Here is a 27,789-nt window from a genome sequence, read left to right as displayed (position 1 = left end):
TTTCCAACAATTCATGACATTTAACATTCAGTTTCCAATATCATGATAGGTGAGGCATCAAAGGAGTAGACCCACCAATTCAGCTGCCTGTACTAAGAACCACTACAAATTATCTTATCAAAAAGCTACATTAAATCACACATTAAAAACATAGTTAGAATTTGAAAGCTCATTACACCATGTCCTCTTTGTAAGGAACAGCTGACTTTGGGACTGGAATTAAAGCAGCAGTCTTTAAGTTACCCTGAATGTTGTTATTTTGTAAAAAAAGAGTTGCTCTCCTTGGCTAAAATTAGAAGCAAAGTCTTGGGCTAACAAATTAGTTAGTTGTTCAGAAAAGCATGAAACAAATTATCAACTTTACTTGGAATGAAAAGTGATCCACTCTCAAAAAATGGAGTGAGGGAAGGGGGGGAGTGCATTGATTTTTTTCCTCTTGATTTTGATCACCACATAGTAATAGCTCTGGTGTTCTGGTAGCTTAGGGTCCCATTACAATCTTCACAGTTTCATTAGTTGTATAGTCAAAAAAAAATCTGCCAAGATTACAGATCAGGAAACAACGTATATACTTACAGTGATATTATCTTCATTCTCTTTGTTGGAAACATCTGCAGAAGTGATTCGATTACTATTATTCGCGGTGTCTCCAAGGTCATTAGGTGTGGTTTCATACTCTTAGGAAAGGAAAAAAAGGGTGCTTTTATAATTTCATAACCTTGGAGGGGAAAGGGTTGAGTTTATTATTTCAGCTTTGTAATACCATAATAGTAACACATCAGAATTCTGAGCAATTTGAAAATTATACATTATTTCTATTGTACCTGATACATTTGGGGGGATCCTTGTGACATAATTTTGAACAAATGCGTTGTGACTGACAGACTTGAAAAAAGAAGCTGCTTCTCTGTTCAGCTTTATAGAGAAGGAATCTAAATGATAATATATTTAACTCTAGTTTTTCTAATAGAAATATAAGAACTCCATCCATAAAGATATTTTTATGTGCTTCTGACTTCCCATTAAAAATTGAAGACTGCCCTCTACAATGAACTCCTATAGCCTTGTATTCAGCCAAATATAGGACTGACTTCTTAGAAATTAGCTTGAGGACTTTTTGTTTGTCTGCGAAGAACTTGGCAGATGACCTTTTAGCTAGTTTATTGCTATCAAATGCAAAATAGCTGGTTTTCTTAGGTTAAAAAAATAATGAAAAATGCTGTTGTGTGCATAGAAGTTACAGTCTAACATGCTAAATTGTCATACAGGTAAACTTTAAAAAAGTTAAGTGCCTGAGATGGTCTGAAGAAATTTGATTTATCAAAACAATGCTACTCATAGGTCTGCTGGGGTGAATCCAGGACAATTCCATCAAAAGAATGAATATGGTTTAATTATTTATATTTATTTAATAATGAAACACAGATATATACAGTCCATGATTTTGTCAAAATTATTCAAATACAATAACAAGAATTAAATAGTACATGTATGAACTTAGAGATACATGCATTAAAATAAAAAAAAATTATTTATGATTGCATCTGGAAATATACATGTTTCAATTGTATGACTGTAATGTGTGCAGATGAAATAAACCAAACAAGAGCAATAAGTGCATTTATTGTAAATGCACCTCTATCACTCTAATTTAAATTTGCAATTAATTGTGTATTTCTTTATATATTTTGAATAAAATCAGTGCCATAAGTCTACAGATGAAATTGTAACTGTGAATATGAAAAAGCAAAATTCAGAGGCATAGCTCACAAACCACAGAGGCAGGAACTCTTCCAACCTCAGAGCTGCTACCAGGCAAGGGGAGGGAGGGCCTTTATCTTCTTTAGCTCCCAAAGCTGTTTTGGAGACCTCAGCCGGCAATACTAGCAACAAGCTGCACCATCCTTTTGATGTTCATGCATGCGGAAACACACTTTCTTTCTGCAAAGCACTCAGCAGGCTGCATGCTTTTTTGGTATATGAACCAATACAGTTACCTCTGCCACCAGTGCTACAGTTGGTCCAGTCAGGTTGTCTAATCAATTCACAAAGTCTATTCTGGCTCTATACCATACATGCTGAAGGATAGGATTTTTTTTCAAGCCAAAATACATATTTAGTCTACAGAGCTTTCAAGAGAAACCAAATTTAATTTCCTGGCCTTTTATCATTTACATTCTCCAACTCAGCATTGCATCCCTATGTCTATAGCTTCCTATGCAGCAAGGTTAAAATAGTAGTGAAAGGCAGAAGAGCAGCAATCCTCACTCCAAGCAAAATAAAACCTACCTGAATTCCCCACTTGGACAAAGAGCCTGGACATTGAGACAAGGTTCTGTGCAGACCATCCGCTACTGTGAATACAAGTTTTGCTACAGCAGAGAGGGAGATTTCAGTTTTATTCATCTGCAGGCAGCACCTAGACTCTTGATCAGTGAAGAACCCAGTTTATAACAAGTATCTCAAGCTATAAGATTGGGCTTCATTTACAATTTTCTGGTAATGTCTTCACTAAGGTAGTTTTGACCAACCCTTTAATTACAGTAGCTTTATAATAGCAACAACATAGAAAACAAACATTAAGAGCCTTCACTGTTCTGTCTCCATAACACAAACTTTTAAGAGGGAATTTCTTTGCTCTTAATTTTACCTGTAAATAGTGGGGGGCAAAAGCTGGAGCTATTTGCAGTTCTGTTTATGTTCATTTCTATACTGTGATACTGGAAATCATACCCTGAAGGACTAATTAGAACTATGCAAAGTATTTCAGGTCTGGGTCTATGAATCCTCTGAATGCAGTATTATTAAAAAGGGCAAGGGATAAAGTAGGCCACTTCAGTACATCAGTGTTGCATTGCCATTTCCCACTGTATAACTGTGAACCATTTACATTTGAATTACTGCCAAATTTTCAAAGCCTCTTGAAATGGGTGAGTCAGGCAAGGAAAACATGCACAACAGTTATCCAGCCAAACCCAGGCAATTCTGAATTAAATGAATTCTTGTTCATTTTATTATGAAAATCTGATTAGGCATGTAGCATTCTGATACAGACAGGGTCATGCCTCTTGACTCATGCTATGTGGGACTTGTATTGTTTCAGGGCTAGATTCTCTGGTGTCTAGTAACTTATGCAGTCATATATTCCTACACCAACTGAGGTAAATCATAACTAACACATGGGAGCATTTTGCAGCTGTTTTATAAACAAGGTGTAAAGCAGCTGGGATCCAGACAAGAGCACTGTCATAAGTACCAGGGAGTCATTCTGCAAAATATCTCTGGGAGTTCAGTTTTATGGGGCATATTGTCTCCCTCATTTTCATGACCACATTGGAAAAAGCAGCATGGCATTAAAACATGAACTAGGGGCCAAAGAAGCCATCTTTGCATTTGATTTCCTGCTCAACCCTGGGCAAGTCACTTTATTTTTCTTTCTCAGTTACCTCTCATACAAAACTGTGATATCTCTTATTTGCTTTTTCTACAGGATTCTGTGGGGATTAGTTATTAGGGACTGATTGCTCTGTGCTTCAAGCATATGCAGTACAATGTGGATAAAATTCCCCCAACAAACATAACATCATGCATAGTTTTGTGAGCTCGTCAGTTCTTCTGTTTCCCATAGTATTCTTAAAATATTTAATAGAAAACATTTGGAAATAACCTCATATGAAGCACAGAGCACTGAAGGTCAAATCCCAAGGGACAGACCAAATCCCAATACAAAGGGCTTTGCTCTATGCAGAAGGGTACTCAAGGCTAGAGTCCCCTGTCCCCATGCAGCCAAGCTCTGCTTACCCACACAAGGCACAGCAATGAGGGCCATGAACATCCTACATCCTGCTGGTTAAAGGAACTCATGCAGTGCACAGGCACTGCAGAGACCAAGTTCCACCCAATAGCAGCTGTGAAAATCTGTCACAAACCTTTTCTCAGGGGCACATAGGTGCTTTCTTTGTCTGGAATTTTTCCTATTTGGTTGAAATCTCATGATTAGTCTCTCTAGTCTGTTTTGGCTCCTTTGAAGTGAAAGGCCACCCTTCATACCCTGTTCCAATTTATTTTTGCCTAGTCACATTCCATCTTCTTCCTGCATATATTCAGGTGGGGAGAAACACCCACCTCTTCTGTGAAGGTTTAGTCCATTGTCAGGGCCCTGAGAGTACTAACAACCCTTATTGGCCCTGCCCAGCCTCCCCTGGGGCCTCCCCCACTCCTGCCCATGGGCTCAGGAGCCTCATTTCAGGTCAGTCCAGGGCCATCAATCCCCACACTGGTGACACCATAGGAGTGTTTGTCTCTAGCTCTGCCACAGCCCTGCCCTGCCTTGTCATGTGTCCTGCTGAGCCAGGCCCAACATTTAGGCTCACATCTTGGCCTGACCTCAGCCTGTCCCCATCCACATGGCCCGGCCCTGCCCTGCCATCCTGGGGCTGTATCTGATCCTGGTTACCCTCACTGGTCCTGATCCTGACCTCCACTCATGGGCTGACAGCCCCATCCTGGCCACAGCTGAGCCCCATTCCCCACAGAAGTGCCTGATGCCCTTGGCTGGGGGCTGCCCCCACAGCCTGCCCTGCTCCCTCATTGGGGGCAGTGGGAGAGGCCACGGCTGGCAAGACCCCTGCCCTGCCAGCCTGAAGATACCCTTGGCACCTGGCCCCCACAAAGCCACCGGCACTGCAGTGCCCTGACACTTATAGAGAAATACCTTGCAACTCCCGTGAGGCTGTTAAAGCACTAGGGCACCACCCAAGCACCCTGACTTTACCAGGACCCAAGCCACTTACAAACATATAGATATTGCGTAGCATGCTGCAGGATCAAACCCTCTGCAGTTGCCTTTACCCTTTACACAGTGCAAATTTGCAGCATGATTAGCATAGGAGTCTGAAAAATATGTTTTGAAGGGGAGAACAGCAGGAAGGAGGGAGGTAGGGAAGGAGACCTTTAAATCTTGCTTCCAACATAATCTAAACTGGGGGTAAACAGATTAGCATACAGATTGAAGGGTCTGAAAAGAAGTCATGAAAAATGCTCAGTCTCCAGGAGGAGCTGATTCCTGGGTAGTTCCACAATCAATCATGCAGTGGTTTTCCCAAGAAGTATAACAGTTTCTAGACTTTTTAGCCTTATTTATTCATCTCACCAACTGGACTTGTGAATTTGGAATAATTAAGGAAACACTCCGGACTACAAAGTGTTGCACAAAAAGTCACTGAAACAAAGATCAAAGGCAGCAATTTCAAAAAGTAGAAAGAAAAGCCAGAAATAAAATGGAATATTGTTTTCATCAGAACTAGATCTTGCAGGCTGTGATTCACTTGCACAACTCAAAAGCACACATTTTAACTGAATCTACCAGTCAACTGAATTACAGTACTCATACACATGCATCAGGACCTTGATAAACAGCTCAGCTTCAAAATCTTCATGTATACAACATATATAACACAACACATGTAGGAAACTGTGCAAACCATCACCTCTTCCTCCCCCTCAAAAAAAAAAAAAAATTAGAGAGGGAGAGGAAGCTATGCTTTAGTATTTCTAAGCACTTAAACCCAAATTGATGCTTCAAATGCGCATTTGCTAAAGTTTAAGGACATGGAATCAGAGTAATAACATTTAAATCAGCTTAAGGAAACTTGATTCATGGGTCATTTTGTCCAAATAAAAGTACTCCAAACAGGATCCAGCTTCTGCTGGAAGCTAGAGGGTGTTTTGGATGCGTTGGTTAGGATGTACTTTCAAGCTCAGCAGAAGTATAGCAGAATTATTATGCAAAACTAGCTAGTTATATTTCAGTTTGCAGCTTCTATTATAATGCACGTTGGCTTTCAATAGGTATAGCCTAAAATATTTTGCCTAACTAAAAAATAACTTGAACAATGTGTCATCAAATTTTCTCTCAGATATCACTGAGTTGATGTTCTGCTTATGCAAGAGAGAATAAAGAAAGGTACAAATGAGAGGACAGAGAAAAATTACCTACAGGTGTATTGGGTTTGGGTGGCAAGATTTTGATAATGGGAAGGGCTACAGGAGTGGCTTCTGTGAGAAGCTGCTAGAAGCTTCCCCTATGTCCGATAGAGCCAATGCCAGCTGGCTCCAAGATGGACCCACTGCTGGCCAAGGCCAAGCCTATCAGTGACGGCAGTAGCGCCTCTGTGATAACATATTTAAGAAGAGGGGAAAAAAAACCCAAAACAGCAACTTCAGTGGGAAAGAGGAGTGAGACTATGTAAGAGAAAGCCCTGCAGACACCAAGGTCAGTGAAGAAGGAGGGGGAGGAGGTACTCCAGGTGCCAGAGCAGAGATTCCCTTGCAGCCTGTGGGGAAGACCATGGTGAGGCAGGTTGCCCCCTGTGGCCCATGGAAGTTAACAATGGAGCAGATATCCACCTGCAGCCTATGGAGGACCCCACACCAGAGCAGGTGGATGCTCCCAAAGGAGGTTGTGACCCCGTGGGAAGCCCATGCTGGAGCAGGCTCCTGGCAGGACCTGTGGACCCATGGAGAGAGGAGCCCACACTGGAGCAGGTTTTCTGGCAGGACTTGTGGACCCATGGAGAGAGGAGCCCACACTGGAGCAGGTTTTCTGGCAGGACTTGTGACCCCATGGGGCCCCACGCTGGAGCAGTCTGTTCCTGAAAGACTGCACACCATAGAAAGGACCCATGCTGGAGCAGTTTGTGAAGGACAGTACCCTGTGGGAACAACTCACGTTGGAGAAGTTCGTGGAGGACTGTCTCCCATGGGAAGGGCCCCACGCTGGAGCAGGGGAAGAGTGTGATGAGTCCTGCCCCTGAAGAGGATGAAGCAGCAGAGACAACATGTGATGAACTGACCCCAACCCCCATTCCTTGTCCCCCTGTGCCGCTCAGCGGAGAGGAGGTAGAGAAGTCAGGAGTAAATTTAAGCCCAAGAAGAAGGGAGGGATGGGGGGAAGGTGTTTTAAGATTTGATTTTTATTTCTCATTATCCAATTCTGATTTGATTGGTAATAAATTAAACTACTTTCCCCAAGTTGAGTCTGTTTTGCCCGAGACAGTAATTAGTGAATGATCTCTCCCTGTCCTTATCCTGACCTATGAGCCTTTCGTTATATTTTCTCTCCCCTGTCCAGTTGAGGAGGGGGCATGATAGACTAGCTTGGTGGGCACCTGGCATCCAGCCAGGGTCAACCCACCACAACAGGAAAACTCACTTGTGCCAAACTCATTTTTAAGGGGAATTTAGGGGTACATTTTTGGAGGCAAAACAAGTATGGAAGCATCCCTGAAAAAATAAGTTATATAAGAAGAAATCATGAACTCTCTTTCCTCCAAGAAATGCCTCTGGAAGGTTTACAAAAAAACTCATGCCTCTATGCTACATCAGACAGTTGTCACCCTTGTGTGGATTGTCCGGCTCATAGTTCACAAACGAGTTTCACCATGTCTAGTGCACACAGGCGACTCATGGGGGGTTACAAAAGTGACCCAGCCTTGGGTTGCCTTGAGGCCCTGTCTCTCTGCAGAGATGACTCATGGGGAGCTGTGTAGACAGCTTAGCCCTGGGTTGTCTGATAAACCCTAAAGTAAACAGGGCAGTGGCTGCACCATTCAAAGAACCAAAACCTGCACTGAGCCTTGAAATCCCTTAACAGATAGTATGTCCCGAGTCTCAATCCAACCACTATTCAGTTGCTGAGGAAGCAAGGTGAAAAAAAAAAACCAAAACCTGGAGGGTTTCAGCTTCAGTTTCAAATGACAGCCTTGTGTATTCAAACAATCACAGACCAGCAAAGGAAAGAAAGATAAGGGGAAACTCCACTCAGATATACATAATCCACTCAGACATAGTCATACACACCATTCCACAAGTCAGGGGATAAAAACTCTAAGATTCAGGTTGGAAATGCGGAGTCACTTCTCCAACAATACAGTTGGCTTGTGAAGGAGACCCTTCCCTGCCTTGATCTGGATGCCGGTCGAGGTATCTTCCCTGGGATTGAGAGCCCTTACCTGGAGGGGTAAGTGAATATTGTGTATGCTTTAAGTTTGTAAATGTGTTTGTGGTTGTCTCTGAATCGCTTGTGGTTGTAATAATGTACTGCTCTTGCCTTGAAAAATTGCAATAGTGCATTCCTCCATTGTATCTGTAAAACCTGCAATAGTGGCGTATTAAGTCTGTGAGTGAAGTTCAAGTCGCTTGCTTGAACCTTGCAGTTAAGCCTGCAAGTGAAGTTCGTTTGCTTGAACCTTGCAGTTAAGTCCTTTTCCGTCACATTAATTTGGCGTAGTCGGCAGGATACAATGGAGGAACTATTGCAGAAACATGGTTGTAAACCTTCTCCTGCAGACAAGGAGAAGGCAAAGAAGTTATGGAGGAGTAAAGAGAAAGTGGTGGCATGGGTAGAGCAGTGTAGGAAGGAACAAAAGAAAAAGAAAAATGGGAAAGGTAAAGGTATCCTGTGCACTATTTTTGGAGCATATCTAACTTGTGCACAGGAGGAGGCACTGAAATCTGAGACGGCAAAAATAACGGGTGCAGCTGATCTCACTGAAGCTACAAAATTCAGGGCATTAGAAACTGAAGTTGAAGTGACCAAAACTGCTTTAGATGCAGAATGAAAGATAAGTGCGGCCTTGAGTGTTCATAATGGAGAATTAGAGGTTGAAAATGTGTTTTTGAAAGATGAATTAAATTCTGAAAGGGAGAACAACAGAAAATTACTAGAAAAATTAAAATTGTTGTTATCAAGTGCTCCAACTCTCTCTCCCGCCCAAGTCAGGAATCTAGTTATGTGTGCCGATCCTGACACTTGGGACGGGGATATCTGGGGTGACCCAGATGATGAATCTGATGGGACAAGTAACATTGAAATTCAACCCCTCATTAAAACGGAGGTACAGTCGAGGGCCAGGAACAATCGAAATTTAACTACAACCCGAACCACCCCGTGGTCTGGACCTGAGCTCGCACAAATGCAAGAGAAATTTTCACGCAAGCCGGGGGAAAGTGAAACTGAATATTTATGGCATGTGTCATTGAATGGAGGGGATCGAGTCTTGTTGAGCAAGGAGGAAGCTAGGGGATATTGGGGTCCTGGTGTGTTCCTTGATCAGGGTCCTGTGGGGAATCAACCCTTGACGCTCAGAGTTGCCTATTGGGCAGGGGGACTAGATTCTAGAGAACGAGGTGAACCTCTGACTATTAAAACGGCTGGATTATCTAGGCTGGCTGAATCAGTGCAAAAGACTGCCTGTATACAAGCTATGTACAAGCGTGGGGAGCAGGGTATTCCCCTTGCTGCTCCAGTTGATCCGGTCCACCTTAAACCATTAATTAGAGGTCTCCCTGACGTCTTGAAAATTTACATGCAAAACCTGAAAGAAAAAATTATATGGGCAATTGATCATAATACTTGCAACCCCAACCAGCAACAACAGCCTGTTTTAACATGGGGGGAATTTCAGGCTGATCCACTCGTGTAATATCCAGCTTAGAATGGCCTAACCAGCATATTGATCCATATATTATTTTAGTCACTGGCCCCAGATGAATACCTGTAAATTTTCTAATTGATACTGGAGATTTAATCTCCAAGAAACCACATGAAATTGGCAAATTCCCCACACAATTGCATTCTGGCCAACCTGTAATGGTCAAGTTACCTCAAATTGGAGTTGTACCCCTGATACTGACCAACCCGAGGGGGCTGTATGCATGGGAAGCAAAAGATAGCTCCAATTGCATACATCGGATAAGTAGCAGGTAGATTATACCAAGTTTCTAACCAATTTATCGTCGAGCGTGTATACGTTCGAGCAGCTCTCTTCTCTTTAAATTACAGGACTGTTCCAGTTAAAGAAGGATGAGCGACAACTGGGAAGACACGGGGTGGAGACCTCACAGATGTCGATCCGAGCTGATGTGAACTGTACCTTAGAGGAATTGACAAGCTACACAGACCTGGAGCGTGGATCAGGGGTTTTATCTTTTGATTTTCATATGTTTGTTTGGTAGTGATAATGGTTTGTTAATCTAAGTTTTAATAGTGCTATACTATGGCTGTAATTGTAAGGTTTTTTGTAATAATTGTTGTTAGTCCTATAATAACCATATGCATAAGTAAACAATCTAGGATATGGAATAGACAGCCTCAGGCTTTTGACATACCGAACCAGACAATATGATCTATAAGATGATACAAGGTTTTGCTCGCATGCTTAACTTTTCTCAGGTACCTACCTGTTTGCCTTTACCACATAACCCCCACTCAGGGGATCCCCATAACAGCTCTCCCTGTGGATATAGGTAAGAATTTAGATTGGCTCTGGAATCAAAATAAGTCTATCATTTGGGGTGAATTAGAATGGAAGTGGCCATTTAATAATATGTTAAATCGAACTTCCGTTTGGAGCCTAAATTGTTCCTATGCCCCACTCTGTCAGGACAATAAGACTTTAGGATGTAGGGGCAAACAGCCCCAGTCCTCCCAACAGCCATGTTCCAAACACCCTTGGGCAGATACACGGTATGGGGATGAACCATATTGGGGAAAACGCTTAGTCCTGAGGTATGTGGAACCGGTAAACACCCAGTGGTGCTTTGAGTTTCCTTCAACACCTGGTAATTCATGTATGTGGTTCAATGTGATGGAAGGACCACCTGCTATTTGTTTATGGTCTCAAGCCCATGAGGAGAGAAAAGATGACAGGAAGGAGTGCTATCCCTGGCGGTCTAGACAAAGGTTCTCAACACAACCCAATGTGAAAAAAACACCCCTGTGGAATTGTACAAATATTATAAATTGTACCACTGGTGGGGATCTAGAAAATAGTTGGTTGTGGTTAATTCCTTCATTACGGCATTTAAGCAGTGCTGCCTGCTTGTGTCAAAATTACACCAGGCCATACCCCCCAGCAACGGGATGTAATACTAGCATAAGCTATAAAGACTTAAAATATTCTGAGCAATCCTCCTGTCACATTCCTGGAACCATGGGTAATTGTGATGACTCACCTATATATGCTCCACGTCAGTTAACGTGGATATGCTCAGATGGGACTATTACAGATATGTTAAGACCTATACATCTTGGTCTGCAGTGTACTTTGGGAGTACCATCATTATGTCCTTCTTATTACGCTGAGAAATTTATCTCTCAAGGACTGTGGCATCCCTGTACCAAACGAAGTACAGACAACACCGATTGGACTGTATCCCAGAAATTAGCAGTATGGGCCAAAGGATTCTTTGGGCTAGGAATAGGTCACCTTAAAACTAGAATTGTGCTGTCCAATTTAACTGCACAAGTGGAAGCTTTGGCAGACCTCACTAAAGACAATTTTGAATTGCTAGATACACAAGTACAGACTGCCTCAAAAGTTGCACTTCAAAATCGACTTGCACTGGATATGATATTACTCAAAGAACAAGGGGTGTGCGGATACTTGAAAGCAAACCATGAACAAGAAGAATGTTGCGTCACAATTCCTAATGTGTCACTACCTCTTTGGGAAAACCTCCAGAAGATGAAGAAGATAGTCGAAGTTACTCATGAACTGCAGGACCAAATGAAGGACACTTGGTTGGGAAATATTTTTGGTAGGATAGTATGGGTATTTTCTGGATGGATTGTTAATTGTTACAAACACTGATTGTTATTATAATTTCTATTATTGTAGTATGCATTGCTGTTAGTTATATAAAAAGAATGATTGTGAAATCTAACTCTGAGGTAAGGGCTCACCCAGAAATTGAGGAATACCTAACTCTACTAAAACACAGAGACGAAACTTATACCAATACAGCGGTCAATGATGACATGCATGTGGTTGAATTGTGACTCAGGTCACGGGGTGGATTGTGTGGATTGTCTGGCTCATAGTTCACAAACGAGTTTCACCATGTCTAGTGCACACAGGCGACTCATGGGGGGTTACAAAAGTGACCCAGCCTTGGATTGCCTTGAGGCCCTGTCTCTCTGCAGAGACGACTCATGGGGAGCTGTGTAGACAGCTTAGCCCTGGGTTGTCTGATAAACCCTAAAGTAAACAGGGCAGTGGCTGCACCATTCAAAGAACCAAAACCTGCACTGAGCCTTGAAATCCCTTAACAGATAGTATGTCCTGAGTCTCAATCCAACCACTATTCAGTTGCTGAGGAAGCAAGGTGAAAAAAAAAACCAAAACCTGGAGGGTTTCAGCTTCAGTTTCAAATGACAACCTTGTGTATTCAAACAATCACAGACCAGCAAAGGAAAGATAAGGGGAAACTCCACTCAGATATACATAATCCATTTAGGCATAGTCATACACACCATTCCACAAGTCAGGGGATAAAAACTCTAAGATTCAGGTTGGAAATGGGGGGAGTCATTTCTCTAACTATACAGTTGGCTTGCGAAGGAAACCCTTCCCCCCCTTGATCTGGATGCCGGTCGAGGTATCTTCCCTGGGATTGAGAGCCCTTACCTGGAGGGGTAAGTGAATATTGTGTATGCTTTAAGTTTGTAAATGTGTTTGTGGTTGTCTCTGAATCGCTTGTGGTTGTAATAATGTACTGCTCTTGCCTTGAAAAATTGCAATAGTGCATTCCTCCATTGTATCTGTAAAACCTGCAATAGTGGCGTATTAAGTCTGTGAGTGAAGTTCAAGTCGCTTGCTTGAACCTTGCAGTTAAGCCTGCAAGTGAAGTTCGTTTGCTTGAACCTTGCAGTTAAGTCCTTTTCCGTCACAACCCTACAGTACCAATTGTAACTATCAGTAGCAGTGGATTTATGCTAATCTGAATCAAAAGCAGCAGTGTAAGTAGAAATTGCCCTCATTTATCTTAAATAATATGTCAGGAAAAGAGCCAACGATACAAAGTGCCTTTTAGAATTGTGTTATAATATGTGCCATTTCAGTTTAACTGAGCCTGACCTTCAATCTTTTAGTGGTTTGAGTTCCTTTATTTCTATCTTTAAAAGAAAAGAAAAAGAAAATCAAATATATACCATAAACGTCTGGATCCACAATTGGGCCACTACCTGTGCATGGAGAAAAAAAAAAAAAACAAACAAAAACAAACAAACAAAAAAAAACAAACAGAAAGAAAAAGCCTTTGTAAATAGATTGTAGATTGCAAAAGCTGGAAGAATAAGAGTTTCCTTAGGGTTTTGGTTTTTTTTAAGAGCTTACATGTTATTTGCAATAGCAATGGTCAGTACCTACACAAATGCAAAGCAACATCAATATATTGTACTATAATTTACAATTATTTTAGAGCTGTCCCAAATGATAACACTTTGCTTCATGTGAAACAGATAATACACAGGGCATTTGCTCTAGTAAAAGCAGGCATATTTACCAAATGGGCAAAATTCTGCTCTCTGCTGCTAATGTATATCTGGAATAAATGCAACAGTAACTATTCTTGTTGAAAGTCAATGTTAAAATTCTCCCTGACGTTAAGTGGAAGCAGACTTCAGTGGGAGTTACAATAACTGACTTTTACCTGGTCAAAAAATTTGCAGTTAAATCACTGAGAGAGCAAACTGGTTTAGATCTGCAGCACTGTGGTAAATTAAAGGCTAGAGGATGCTGTTAGAGGATGCTCCCAAGAAGCCAGCTGCACACCTGATCCACAGACAGAACTCTTATTGAAAGAATAAGATTTCCCATATGCAAAGAAACTAGAGAAGCCAGCCTTTACACAAGCAAAGTGGATACCTGTCTAGTATATACTTTTCTAAATTTTACTAGTTCCAGTTTGCAGCTTTTTCCAATTACTGCACATATGTAAGGCTAAGCACACATGTGAGTATAACATACACTGAAGTTAGTATACTATTAGTTTATTCATGCTTTGAAAGATACTTGTGTTATATTTCAACATGCCCATTCATCCTAGTCTATAACATATTTATAGCATGCGTTATGTAGTATATTTACTCTTTTTTGTTGTTGGTTTGGTAATAAAATTAATAGATAGTTAAAACCTCTAAAGATGACTCAAACTTCAAAAGGAATAATTCTGTTTATAGTACCATACAGTAATTCCATACCAGTGACATTACACTGGTATAAAGCCACTGTGAAGTATGACCAGAACACAATTGTTTCTGCTTTTTTCAACAGCATGAGAATCTGTGCTGAAAATACAAAATAAGAGTTGCAACCTATTTGCAAAATGGCAGCAGATAATTAGGTTTATTTTTAAATGCATTTGAAGATATTCTAGTACCCAGAGATATGGATTAAGAGACCCCATGAGAATGGTCATGTCAATCTGCAGAAAAAAATGAAATAAGCGTGTAATACTATCTGTCCTCAAACAAGTTCTGACCAGGGTTTTTTTGTCCATAAACCTTCATGGATTCAGTTTTTCCAGTATAAAACATTCAGCTGATGAAAGAACCAGTTTACCTTCTGTATGAGTCCTACTTCTCATAATCTGAAAAAAACCCCAACTTCCTAGGCCTTTACTCCTGAGTTAAATTACAACATTTTTATTACTGTTTACTGGAAATGGGATAAAATAATCAGATTGGTTTAACCTGTAATTCCTGCTAGGGGCATATAAACCAGGAAGTCATCTATTCCATTCAAATACCTTTTATATAACTAAATACTTCACTTGAAATAAAGTTGAAAAAATCAAGAAGTTAGACCAACCCCAAATTTCTATGTAGTATTCCCTACCTAAAAACATCATCAAAACATTGTTTGAATCTATTTTAACATGAAAGTTTACCACAGTAATTTTGCATGTTTACATGCAATTATTTTTAACGCAAAGAACAGCATTGTTTTGGTCCTTGTTAGAACGGGTTGTTGTGCAAATAAAATATTACAGACATATCCTATTCACTCATCTTTATAAACTGCCTCAACTACATTTGGCTTGTTTGCTTCTTTCTTTATAAAGATGACACTTTCAAAATAAAGCAGCAGCAAAAGACTCAACCCAAAAAAATACTTGTGCAACACAGTCACGTGTTATTATGCCAAACCAGCAGGATGCTACTTCTAAGGCATATCTAACATATTATTATACAATGACAAGATACTACATGACTTGAATTCCTTCAGCTGAACTTTAGAGTAGAGGGCTGGTAGATGAATGATTTTACTTAGAAATAGTTATTATTGGTAAAAATCTCTCCAGCACTCATTAGCTGTTATGGATCAATTATGGAAACAGCCTCTGGAATAAAACACAGCTGATTATTGCTTAGCATTTGCTGCAATGCAGTCTCAAATAGTCAAATTATCCTCAGCAAGAACAACTTCACTAGAATCCATGAAGATTAGCAGATTAAAAATAGTTAAAAAACTAGCCAACAGAATGTGAAATTTGTTCCCCCAGACCTTAGTATTTTAAATAAACTTTTAATTTATAACATTAACTTGACCCAAATCCCACTGTGGTACAAGCTTTCTTCTCCTTTATGCTTGCATCCTCTGCCCCTTGAAAAATGTTCTGTAAGTAGCATGCTGGAAGCTGAGAGCATCTTAGCACAAATCGTGTCTTCATCATGCTTGATGCAACTTTGAGAGTAGAGTATTAGGCTGTTGATGATACAACATGTTTCAGACTTTGCTGTATTTATTTTAAATAGATATATAGTTTATAGGTGAATTTTTTTTAACTTGCTTTTGTTTTTATCTTCAGTGCATTTGCCTGTAAGTGATTTAATAACCAGAGAATCAGTTCAAAGCTCAGTCAGGATACCCCACCCCATGAAACATCAGGGCTAGTATTTAATTCAGTCATGAAGGCATGGAAATGAACATAATACCAGAGCATGGGCCTAATCTTTATGCTTCATTGTACGATATGTGGGCCAAAAGGAGATACTACACAGTAACAACAGCGCTGAAAAAGCCTTTTAAAGGTCTGTCCTGGTTTCAGGTGGGATAGAGTTAATTTTTTTTTTAGTAGCTGGTACGGTGTTGGGTTTTGGGTTCAGTATGAGAAGAAGGTTGATAACACACTGATGTTTTCAGTTGTTGCTAAGTAGTGTTTAGACTAAGTCAAGGATTTTTCAGCTTCTCATGCCCAGCCAGCAAGAAGGCTGGAGGGGCACAAGAAGTTGGGAGGGAACACAGCCAGGGCAGCTGACCCAAAGTGGCCAACGGCGTATTCCATACCATGTGACGTCATGCCTAGTATAGAAACTGGGGGGAGTTGGCCGGGGAGGGTGGCTGCTTGGGAACTAACTGGGCATTGGTCAGCAAGTGGTGAGCAATTGCACTGCGCATCACTTGTTTTGTATATTCCAATCCCTTTATTATTATTATTTTATTATTGTTATTATTATCATTATTAGTTTCTTCCTTTCTGTCCTATTAAACTGTTCTTATCTCAACCCAGGAGTTTTACTTGTTTTTTTCCCCAATTGTCTCCCCCATCGCACTGGGTGGGGGGGAGTGAATGAGCGGCTGCGTGGTGTTTAGTTACCAGCTGGGGTTAAACAATGACAAGGTCTGAAAGATCCTGGCAGTGCTTTAAATAGTAATAGTAAAAAAAAAAGAAAAAAAAAGTAATACAATGCATAGAGGATGCTAGTTTTCTAACATTTACGTTTATGCCAGCTTAAATGGAGAAAACAACAACGTTACAGAATATTCTAAAGCTCAGTACCACAAGTCTTACAGGAAAAAGCCTCACAAATAAAAACAACATTGAGGAGGCTAACTAGATAAAAATTAACAGCAGGGGAAATAACTTAAGACTGATTTGGTGCCATCCCCTACACAGAAACTGATTTCTAATGCAGTTACAATCTGTCTGTATGTAGTCCAGTTTGAACACAACATAGATCATCTTGGAGACTTATAATGAATATGTTTATAAAAAGGAAGGAAAAAATAAATAATGCTGTCTTTCTAATTGCAACAACACCTTTAATTTAAAAGGCCACAACTGGGAAATTTTCAGCTTATAGGGGACAAGCATAAAAGAAAAATGGAACATTAAAAGAACAAAATGATAAATTCATATAAATGTGTTAGAGGAACTGTTATTCTGTTAAGAAAATGAAGCCAAATTCATAGTAAATAATCAGAGTGTAAGAGAACTTCAATTGTATACAGAATATCTATGAGGTAAACTGTTTTACTGAACTGTTATAATGTAGTATTAAAGGATGCCAGTAGCTGAAACCATGACCTGTTTCTGTAATGAGTCTATTTAAGGAAGGACTGTAGAGAAAAAAGAAGAGAGGAGCTACTAAGAACAGCAGGAGAAAATAGAGCCCAATTATATCAGCTCTTCACCTTCTCTTTCTGAGGGTGGGAAAGAAAAAGACTTGCCATCTCTCTCCCTGTAGCAGGCTGAGCTGATAGGAACAAATGTTAAATACAGACCATATTTTTACTGTCTGTAGCCTACAATGTAGGAGAGGGAATTTAAATATTCATATTTTTTCTATCACCTAACATTAGCACTGCATATTGCTGTTTCAAAAAAGAGAGAGGCTATTTTTATCCCATGGTTAAAAAGCCAAAGGCATACACATGCTCATATTTTCAGATATGATTCTACAATTATTTGCACAAAATCACACCTATATTTCCACTCAAGGTCCACTCATTTTTTTCACATACAGCAATGCACTTACATGTATGCCTTCGTATTCTTACAGTCACTTCAAATATGGTTTTGAAGATGTGGGAAAAGATCAAACCACAATGTACATTAACTATACAGTAGTCCCTGCAGTTCAGTGAATTAGTCCATCTTGAGACTGCTCACATAGCATTTAGGAGGTCTGACCTGGAGCCTTTAGAGCAGCATAAGATGCATACATTTGAAGATAACCATCTTGAGCACAAATATTCCTAGGCATGCAGATGCCCAACCTCCACCGAAATGAATGGGAATTGGATATCTAAATGCCTGTGAGAACCGGAGAGCTGGTCCATCATGTCTCTAAGTTACTTGTTTTCTATCCAGCTCCCTCTAGTGTCCTACACAATATATTATCATCAACTCATTGGAGTGCATTACTGATTTTGCATCAGTGCACTAGATGCTACATAGGCATACTCCTTGTGACCTTGGATACACTGCCTAGTTGCACTTGTACACAATGTAGAAAACGTGCAGTGACTTAATTGGTACTCAGTGCTTTCCAGGATCAGAACTGAGGCTAAAGAAAACACTTCAGAAACACTGTTTTACTAGTCTTAACTGTCATTGAGGATGATTACTCAAAGGGAGGATTTAAAGAGCACCAGTGTGGCCTCCGTTGAAAAGCAATAAACAGGGAGAAAATGTTAAAAATTTATTGGTTTACAACTAATCTTGAAGACATTCATTCAGAGAAAAAAACATGCATATAAAAAGCTTCCTCCAAAATAGGTAAACTGGCCAGGAGCACTGTCTCCCCATTCTTGTCAATTTGCAATTGCTAACATAAAAAAAATTATACTCACCATCTCCAGGCACTGACATGAAATGAGCATTAACCCATTTTTCATCCTCTCCATACTCGTTCTTTGCTAGTAAGGTATAAGCACCATTGTTCAGATGGGTAGGGTTGTCCAGCTGAAGGCAGCCATGGTATTCACTTTGATTGATAACATGTATTTTAGTACAGATGTATTCAGACTCATTCAGTATAGCCCCTTCATAGAACCACTGCAATGTGGGCTTAGGGTTCCCTTTCACAGTGAATGGAATACACCAGTGGTGGTCCGGGGTTGGAGATTCAATAAATGTGATATTTGGTGCAACTATATTGGGAAAAAAAGAGTGAAGAACATCAGAATATCCCAAATGTCTTTTTTTCTCATGTTATCAGTGCTAAAATATGCTACTTGAAGGAATTATACCTATTTGGAGGATACTCACGCAGGAAGCCCACCTGCTCTGCCTTGGGTACTGTGCTCACAACTGAAATGAAGCCATTCTTTAGAAAGAAACAAAACAAACTAATTTCAGACAAAGTGTGAACCCCCACTAAATCACTTACTCTGCAAGGTGTGAAAAGTTCAGTTACCAGATCACTGAGAAGGGAGATAGGGAAATTTTAGCTTTACTGTGCTGAAAAAATGGCACAGAGGAGTGCTGAAGGAACAAAACAGTATTAAAAATATTTAAAAGTCAGCCAAAAGCAAGTAGTACTGGAAATATATTCAGCTAGGAATCCAAGCTTTGAGGTGACTTCTTTAAAAGAATCAAAGCCAGAGCAGCTGATTTCATTCCCTGGATTCTTCTGTCAGGGAAGGACCATTTTCTACTATACATTTTCTCATTCTTTGTTCAAACGTGCTAAATGCCTCGAGTTTACAGAGTTCTGTTTCCCTCAAGAGACTATTTCAACATCTTGCATGTTATTTTGCTGTTAGGAAATTTTCCTTGATATTCATTCTTAACTGCATCCAATTTCATCTAGTTACACTCCCTTTTATCACTCATAACAGTGCCAATCTCACAATCTCATTTACACTGTTCAAACATTTCTAGTTTATGTCCCTTTCCATAGCTATTACATATCTAATTTCCACCTATAAAACATTTTAAGTGCTTCTAAAGTGATTTCTCAAGTTTACCGTCATGAGCACATGCTGAAAAAAATTTTCCGTCTACAAAGTGTTCCATTCCCATCTTCAATTAAACAGAGGGTTGCAACTTGTGAAAACATATTTCACATAAAATGAATTCAGACTGGAATCTCAGATCTAAGAAGCCAATGTTTCTATACTACATGTCCCTTCCCCCTTTTCCTTGGCCCTGACAAATAATTATTCCAAGCTATGACAAATAAATTTACATCTGGCAGAACAAATGATGCAAATGCATTAATTTTTGAACAAAGCAATTGTTGGTTTAGTTAAAAAAATAATTGTAGTTTATTATAAATAATTTCTATGACTTCTGATGCATTCATGTTTCTTAATTCCTAAGATAGCGTATATGTATATGCATACCATTACAAACCTGTTCACACTGACAGTACCACTGAGTATTTGGGGTTTCAGACATTTACTTACAGATTGCTCAGACTGGAAGATAAAGCATTTAGAAACATAATTTTTGCAGAAGAACTCAGAGCAGAAAAAGGTAAAAATAACAACTGCTCATTGGGCTATTCCCAGAATTAACTGCAATAGATAGTTCACATGCTTAAAGGGTGTTTCTGTTTCAAAAACCTGTGTGCCCAACAAATATTTATACCCAAAATAGCTATTGCCAATGTGGTTTAGCTTGCTTACGTACAGAATACTGTGAGCTCGGCAGAGGCTTGGTCCTCTCCCACAATATTCTCTGCTACGCAAGAAATCCACAGTCCACTGTCCACAGATGAAATGTTCTTTATGGTTAGCGAGGCAGGATTCTTACTTGTGTCACTCTACAAATGATCAAAAAATATAGATGTGCCAAATATGGCATAAAGAAACAATGGAGAGAGGGGGAACCATTGGCCACAGTTCAACAGCATTTTCCATTTTCCCTTCCTTTTAGCTGTATCAAACTGTAATTAATCAAAGCATTACTTTGGTGTCTTATCCAAACTGATGCAAAACACCTACAGAACCAATTGTAATCATTGGTAGCAGTGGATTCAAAGCCCCCAAAACTCATTCATTTTTCCACCATGTTACTTTCTGTTTCTCCCTTCTTTTGACACCTTTCTCTCTACACAAATGTTTTTTTCTGCACCCATTCCCTTGCTTATCCTATCCCTCTCTTCAGTTTCATGATTGATTTCTATGGTCTATCTCTAATCTCTTTAATCTTTTTATTCCCTCCTATATTCTGTTCAGTCCTCGCTTTACTCTTCCTTTTATCTCTTTTGTTTACACTTAGCTTGACATCTCTTCTACTACTGCCTTCTGAGCTCTACTGCACCTTGACAACAACATGTCTTCTCCCTCCTCCTTAGCCAAATGTCTCTTAAAAGCTTCTTGCTATCATGGAACCTTCCACAAGAGAGTATGTCCCTTCTACTAACTGAACTACTGCCCAAGTGCTGTTTTACTGTGCTTGAGCACAGGCTAATTGAGGTAAGAATTATGATTTACAGAAAGTTCAGTGCATTAAATGCTATATTAAATATGCAGCTATGCTACACTGCATGAAGTAAATTACAAAAATTAATTACAAAAACAAAGCAAAAAGTAATTACAAAGATTTAAAAAAAAAAATACCAGCTAGCAAAGCTAGTTGTTAAAGCCTCTGTTATCTTAAATGAGGTCCTTAAAATGACAGCCAAATAATTACTATTTCCATACTTGAATTTTTCATAAAATGCAAGATTATTTTATTAAAAAGGAAAGGAACAAAAACGAATTTAGAAAATAAAAAATTAGGATTATTTAAAAAATAATTTAAAAAGCCTTTTGGGGTACTTATTGTACGCATATGCTTTGATGCTGCACAGAACACAAGCAAATGATATGCTGCACCTGTAAAACCACAGTGACTTCCAGTGGTAGACAATGGGGATATGTGGGAACACTCCCACATACAGGATTGCAGGATCAGAATTTTAAACATCGAGATGACACCTTAAATCCACATAAGTCAAATGTCCCATTGATTTCACTGTGATACTGGGGCAGGAGAAGTGGAAAAGCCAACACCCCGATGCACGTTTCTCTGTGTGCAACTCTCAGAGGTGAGCAGTCCTCAAAGCAGGAGTCAAAGCACAGGGCTTCAATTGCAGGCTCAGGCTGAAACATATAGCGAGAAAAGTCTAACTGACATTAACCAACTTATACATCAGCATGAAAGCTGAGCGTGTGGTTAATGTTGCAGGACTGAAGGTTGGTTTTCACTTTTGCTAACATTTCTCCTTGTAAAACAGTAAAGAAAAACAGGCAGAAGCAGCATAGGAGGTTAAGAAAAGGGAGGCAGAAACAAAGATATGGAAGTGAGAAAAAGGAAACCAAAACCAACACTCACAGAAAAGTTGTGAATGGCAAATTAGCTTTAAAAGGCACTCATTCTTCTGCTACTGAAAAGACTACCGTGCTCCACAGCTATATTATAAGCCCCTCTCACAAAGTTATGTCAGGATAAAAAAGCTTTTCAGGAAAGCTCAAAACAAACTGAACATGGCATTTGAAAAACAGGAAGGTTAAAAAATGAGGTGATCTTACTTTTTGAACAGTATCCCACATTTGTCTTGGCTCATGACTCAAAAAAAAAAATAATATAAAAATAAAAAAACACAACTGCATAAATTCCTCACTGTTTTAATTTTTTGTTCTTGTTGATAACTGATGCATTTGGGTAGTTTTACACATTAGAGAAAAGTTTAAAAATAAAACTAGAGCTCTACAAAGCTCTTATAAAAGCTGAAAGACAGGCTAGTCAAATTCTACATAAGCCTAATGTAATAACCTCAGTGAAGAAAGTGCAGAGTTTAAGAGACCCCAGAGGTCCTGTCTCTTCCATATTGCAGGAACAGTTTTGGAAGTACACATCATGCACTTTGTACAGACCAGAAAGCTTTAGGCAGTCTGTACTCTCATGAATGCAGGGGAGCCGATGCCATAAAATTGTAAATAACAGAGGGTCTTGCACAGTGTAAATAATGGCAATTTAGGAGGTCAACAGCTGTATATTGAAGACCTGCTTAAATGCTGCTCCTTATCAACATCTTCATCAGAAAGAACTTAATCAGTATATCTCCACTGCACACACAGTCTAAGGCAGGTACACAGAATATCAGGATCTCAGGAAACAAAATTCCCACTGTCTGGATGGGTTTATTGAGGAAACATTTTCATACTTCATAAAAATATTGCCATAGTAAAACCTTGACTTTGACTTTCATGACTCTTGTTATTTTGTTTTGTTAAAGGAAAATGAAAAAAACCACAAAGTAATTAATATTTACAACCAAAGTTCCAATGCACCAAGCTTTTGGCCTAAAAATATAAAAAAATTAGAGACAAAGCTTTTCTCACAATTAGATTGGACTTCTCTCTATGCAGATATTTGTGATAAGAAAGTACTTAAGCGTCAGTATCCTGATTTGCTACATTATTTCCATGAAATTACATCACTCTCATTTACGAAAGAACATCCAAAAACTTAATTGCAAATCAGTTTCTCAAGGAATGAATTTTGCCATTTTCCAAAAGCACTGCAGCAGTCACCATGGATTGAAAGTAATTGGAAATAAATGTAATCCTAACATTAATTTACTATTTCATATTTTTTATAAAATTTAATTAAAGTTAGAGACAAGGCTTTATTTCATCCTTTGGCAGATGTCTTGTCTCTGAATTGCCACGTATTTGAATATGAAACTTACCTCATGGTTTGAAACAAGATTAGTGAGCACCCAGGATACATTAGGGGATGGCCCTCCAGTAGTATCACAGTACAAGGTGATGCTCTTTCCTTCCACCACAGTGATGTTGTAATTGCTTAAGTTTGCTGAGGGCAAGTCTATGATACAAGAAAAAAAAACAACGCAAAAACACACACACAAAAAAACCCCATCTCTCTTTAATTAGTTCAATAAATTGAAATGAGAGGAAGTAATACCCAAGAAAAGACAAATCATTTGCCATACTATGCTTTCTTGCCTATAATAAGATTTGAAAATCAGCACAAATATACAATAACTGCTACAGCACTTCTAGTGCTTTAAGCAGTGCTGTAATGTGATTCCCAATATAGGTGTTATGGATTTCTTCTATTATGTTCACTTTATAAATCATATGTTGAACTTAATAAGACAAAGCTGGATGGTTTGTAGGCCTTCATGCAGTAATCTGTTAGTAAAGGTAGCCATCTGCTCTCACCTACTGTGAATTCAAATCTCAGCAGTGTCTGTCAACTAGCTTGGCAAGAAATAAAACAAATCTTAGGGAACATTTGGCTATTAATTATCCTGGTTAAGGAACAGGGAGAGAAGTAATGAGATCATTTGCTTTATAAAGTTACCCTTCCACACCACCTCTGAAAACTGTTCCAACTGCTCTTGCCAGACCTAAACTTGGAAAGAGATTAAGACTCCCCTATTCTCCCTGGCACTACTACTCAGGACTGTCTGCTTGCTGTGCAGGTCCGCACAGTTTCTGCTAACATTTTGGTACTATATCTCTGAGGGAAACAGCTATATTTTGCTTGTACCATGCCAGAAGGTTATAAAATAATGGTGCTTATTATTCTACAGAGTTGTAAAGTTAAACTAGAAACCAGTTGCAAGATCTTGCAAAAATTCTTACGAAAAAAAGTAGAGATATAATAATAACAAACACATTATTGTGTGCATTTTATTCCCTTTCCCAGTCATAAGAGGTGGGTAAGAAAGAAACACATAAAATAATTGCTTTGGAATTCATTTTTCTGGTTGGATATTTTGTGTTGGTGAACTTTAATGCAAGACCATTTTGGCTTCTATTTCAAGTGGTACCTAGACTGCACCACAGCAGAACACACACTAGTTGAGCTCTGCTTGGAAAAAAAAGATATTAGCATAAGACATATCTAGAAAAGGTGATACACTGGACTTAGCAGTAAAGCAGTGAGACCAAGCAGCAAAACCTGTACTGACAAATAATTGCATATAAAAAACCCCAATGTTCCCTAACAGAAACATATGTTCAATATGTGTGTTCAGTGTAGTGTGAGACCATTTATATGAATCAGTGGCATTTTGACACCTACACAATTAAAAAGATTTCTAATCCAGCTGCATTTACTCATACCTTAATTCATTTAAATACAGGTTTTTTAGATGACCACCACTTCTGTTGATATGGATGCACATTTTAAAGGACTTTGACACAGCAATTGATATAAGCAATCAGACAATAGGTTTGCATAGTTTTGTATACTGCCAGCACAGTAAGTTTAGATGGTAGCATAAGAAGATCACGCAAGATAGCCATGACATAATTTTCAGCTTTCTGGAGCAATGAGTTTCACAGGCATATTATCCAGGCTGCATGCAAAAGTATTTCCTTATATCAGTTCTGAAATTTATCTCTGTTCTGATTCATTGTTCATTCCCTGTTCTGATAGGACAGGGAAAAGAAAGTTTCTGAATGATCTTCTTAAGACCACTCTGGTTTATTTCTTGTTCTCATGTCCCCTTTTTTCTCAATAATCTATCCAAAGCTTTTCAATCTCTTCAAAAAAGGAAGAACAGAACTTGCTACTAAGAATTTTAAATTCTAACATACAGAGTTATGCAGTTTAGTAGATGTATAACAAATGTACACTAAAACCAATGCCTTTCATTGTGTATAGGTGTATAATAGCTATGTTATTTCACTACATACAGAAAATCTGTTTTCATATTGTACTGGTTTTGGATAGGATAGAGTTCATTTTCTTCACAGTAGCTTGTATGGGGCTATGTTTTGGATTTGTGCTGAAAACAATGTTAACACACCAATGTTTTAGCTATTGCTAAGCAGTGCTTACACAGAGTCAAGGCCTCTCCTGCTTCTCACACTGTCCTGCTAGTGAGTAGGCTGGGGGTGCACAAGAAGATGGGAGAGGACACAGCTGGGACAGCTGACCCCAACTGACCAAAGGGATATTCCAGACCATATGACATGCTCAGCAATAAAAGCTGGGGGAAAGGAGGAGGAAGGGGGGACGTTCAGAGTTATGGTGTTTGTCTTCCCAAGTAACCATTACACGTGATAGGGCCCCGCATTCCTGGAAATGGCTGAACACCTGCCTGCTGATGGGAAGTAATGAGTGAATTCCTTATTTTGCTTTTGCTTTACCTATTAAACTGTCTTTATCTCAACCCACGAGTTTTCTCACTTTTACCCTTCCAATTCTCTCCCCCATCCCACTGTGGGAGGAGTGAGTGAGTGGGGCTTAGCTGCCAGCCGGGTTAAACCACAACACATATTCAAATCAATAACACTTTGTTCCAGGGAATAGGCAGCTCTGGATTAGAATAAGCAGTCACTTCCATTCACTCCAGCACAAATGGACACAACAAAAGGCAAGTGGGAGGGGACTCATTTATGTCAACTGAGTCTCTTTAAATATTATGTCAAGGTTTAGAAGTAAAAAAACTCTAAGTAGGTGGGCTATTTACTTTCACAGACCATCATTAGTGCAAACTGATGGCCAAGGACATATTACAGTTAAACTGTCAAGCATTGCTAGGCAATGACTCATATTTTCACCATGCACAGCTGGGACTTCCACAGTGACAAAACCAAATATTTTGGCTGAAATTTTCAAAGGCTACTACAGCATTTGGCTACACAATTGTCAATGGACATTAATAAAAAACTTGTGTCTGAATTCCGTGAGAGCTTTCAATGTCCTCATACTGCAACTTACTACTTTCTACAGAAAACTTATACTGCCCTCTGTAGAGCCAACTGTCACTATATGTATCAAAGGAAAGATATGACCTAATTAAGAAATAACTGAATATTAATACAAATTGTAGTCTGTAACTGATCTCTCGGCACCAAGCCAATGTTCTAGCCAATATACTACAGCAACTTTTAGAAAAAGAGGGTCTTAAACAACAAGAAAGAACTCCATCATTACACCCAAAATGCTATTTCAGTGGTTAACTATCTTCACACTTAGAAAATTTCAAAAATTATCTGATTCCCAGAAGCAGCTCGGAAATATACTACTTTAGATATCAAATCCGAGGAGTGGAAAGGCCAGTTAGCCACCCTATTTATCAGGCAATCATCTGATGATATTCGGAGGAAATTGCAAAAATTGCAGGGGGCAGAAGCTAGGGATATTGGGAGAATGTTGGATATTGCTTGGATGGTATATAGAAATAGAGATCAACAGAGAGAGAGAGGAAATGCGAAGTTAATAGCAGCCCTTGAAAATATACAGGTATATCAAAAGGGAATGAGGGGGATTTCTAGAGGAAATATGAGAGGGAATGTACATGGAAGGGGTAGAGGACGCGGACTGTCGAATCCAACTGTCGGGCAGAATCAGTGTGCCTATTGTAAGAAAGAAGGACATCGGAAGAGAGAGTGCCCAGCTTTATTAGAAACAAAAGAAAGGGGGGTACCGATAGTACCCTTAGAGGAGGAAGACTGAAGAGGACCGGAGCACTCTTCCCCAGCGGAGCCTCTGGTTATAATTAAGCTGGGGAATGAGGAGGTAGAACGTTTAATAGATACGGGGGCAATATATTCAGTTTTAAACACTAAAAAACATGAATTAGGAACTGACATGGTGAAAGTTATTGGTGCGACAGGAAAAGCAGAACAAAGGCCATTCTTTAAACCCTTAAAATTTAAAATTGGAAAGCAATGGGTCACTCACGAGTTTCTTTACTTACCAGGTGCACCGAAACCCCTGATAGGTCGGGACTTATTAGAAAAATTAGAAGCAGAAATAAAATTCAAAGAAGGGGAAGTAGAAGTTTTAATACCGGAATCTAAATATATCCAGGCTTCAGTGTTTCTGTTACAGGAAGACAGACAAGGAAGCGAAGTTATCCCTAAAGACGTGGAGGAGGCAGTAATTCCCTTTGTTTGGGCTGGAAAAATACCTGGGAGATCTAAAAGAGCTGAACCTGTGAGAATAGATCTAAAACCAGAATCGACACCGGTAAGACAGAAGCAATACCCTATAAAAGTTGAGGCTAAGTTGGGGTTATTACCATTAATACAAAAATTCCTGAAATATGGGTTACTGAGAGAATGTGAGTCTAATACTCCAATTCTGCCAGTGAAGAAGGCAGATGGGAAAACATACAGATTAGTTCAAGATTTAAGATCTATCAATCAGATAGTGCAAGATATACATCCAGTAGTTGCAAATCCGTATACCTTTTTGACAAGCTTGACAGAAAAACAAGAATGGTTTACAGTGTTA

The 27,789-nt window shown here is 39.3% G+C and overlaps 1 protein-coding gene across 1 annotated transcript in view; it reads right to left on the bottom strand.

Annotated features, from left to right (window-relative positions):
• LOC138683277 (BDNF/NT-3 growth factors receptor-like) overlaps positions 1 to 27,789 on the bottom strand; it is a 217,751-nt gene that overhangs the window by 144,038 nt on the left and 45,924 nt on the right. The window contains exons 6-10 of the mRNA XM_069774874.1: positions 23,258 to 23,394; positions 20,209 to 20,341; positions 18,423 to 18,722; positions 12,995 to 13,027; positions 577 to 677 (exon numbers count right to left, since the gene is read on the bottom strand). Coding sequence (XP_069630975.1) covers positions 577 to 677; positions 12,995 to 13,027; positions 18,423 to 18,722; positions 20,209 to 20,341; positions 23,258 to 23,394 — 704 coding nt within the window. The remainder of the gene's footprint in view (positions 1 to 576; positions 678 to 12,994; positions 13,028 to 18,422; positions 18,723 to 20,208; positions 20,342 to 23,257; positions 23,395 to 27,789) is intronic.

Source organism: Haliaeetus albicilla, chromosome W (assembly GCF_947461875.1).
Source record: "Haliaeetus albicilla chromosome W, bHalAlb1.1, whole genome shotgun sequence".
NCBI classification, from domain to species: domain Eukaryota; kingdom Metazoa; phylum Chordata; class Aves; order Accipitriformes; family Accipitridae; genus Haliaeetus; species Haliaeetus albicilla.
This window is presented reverse-complemented; position numbering and strand designations above follow the sequence as displayed.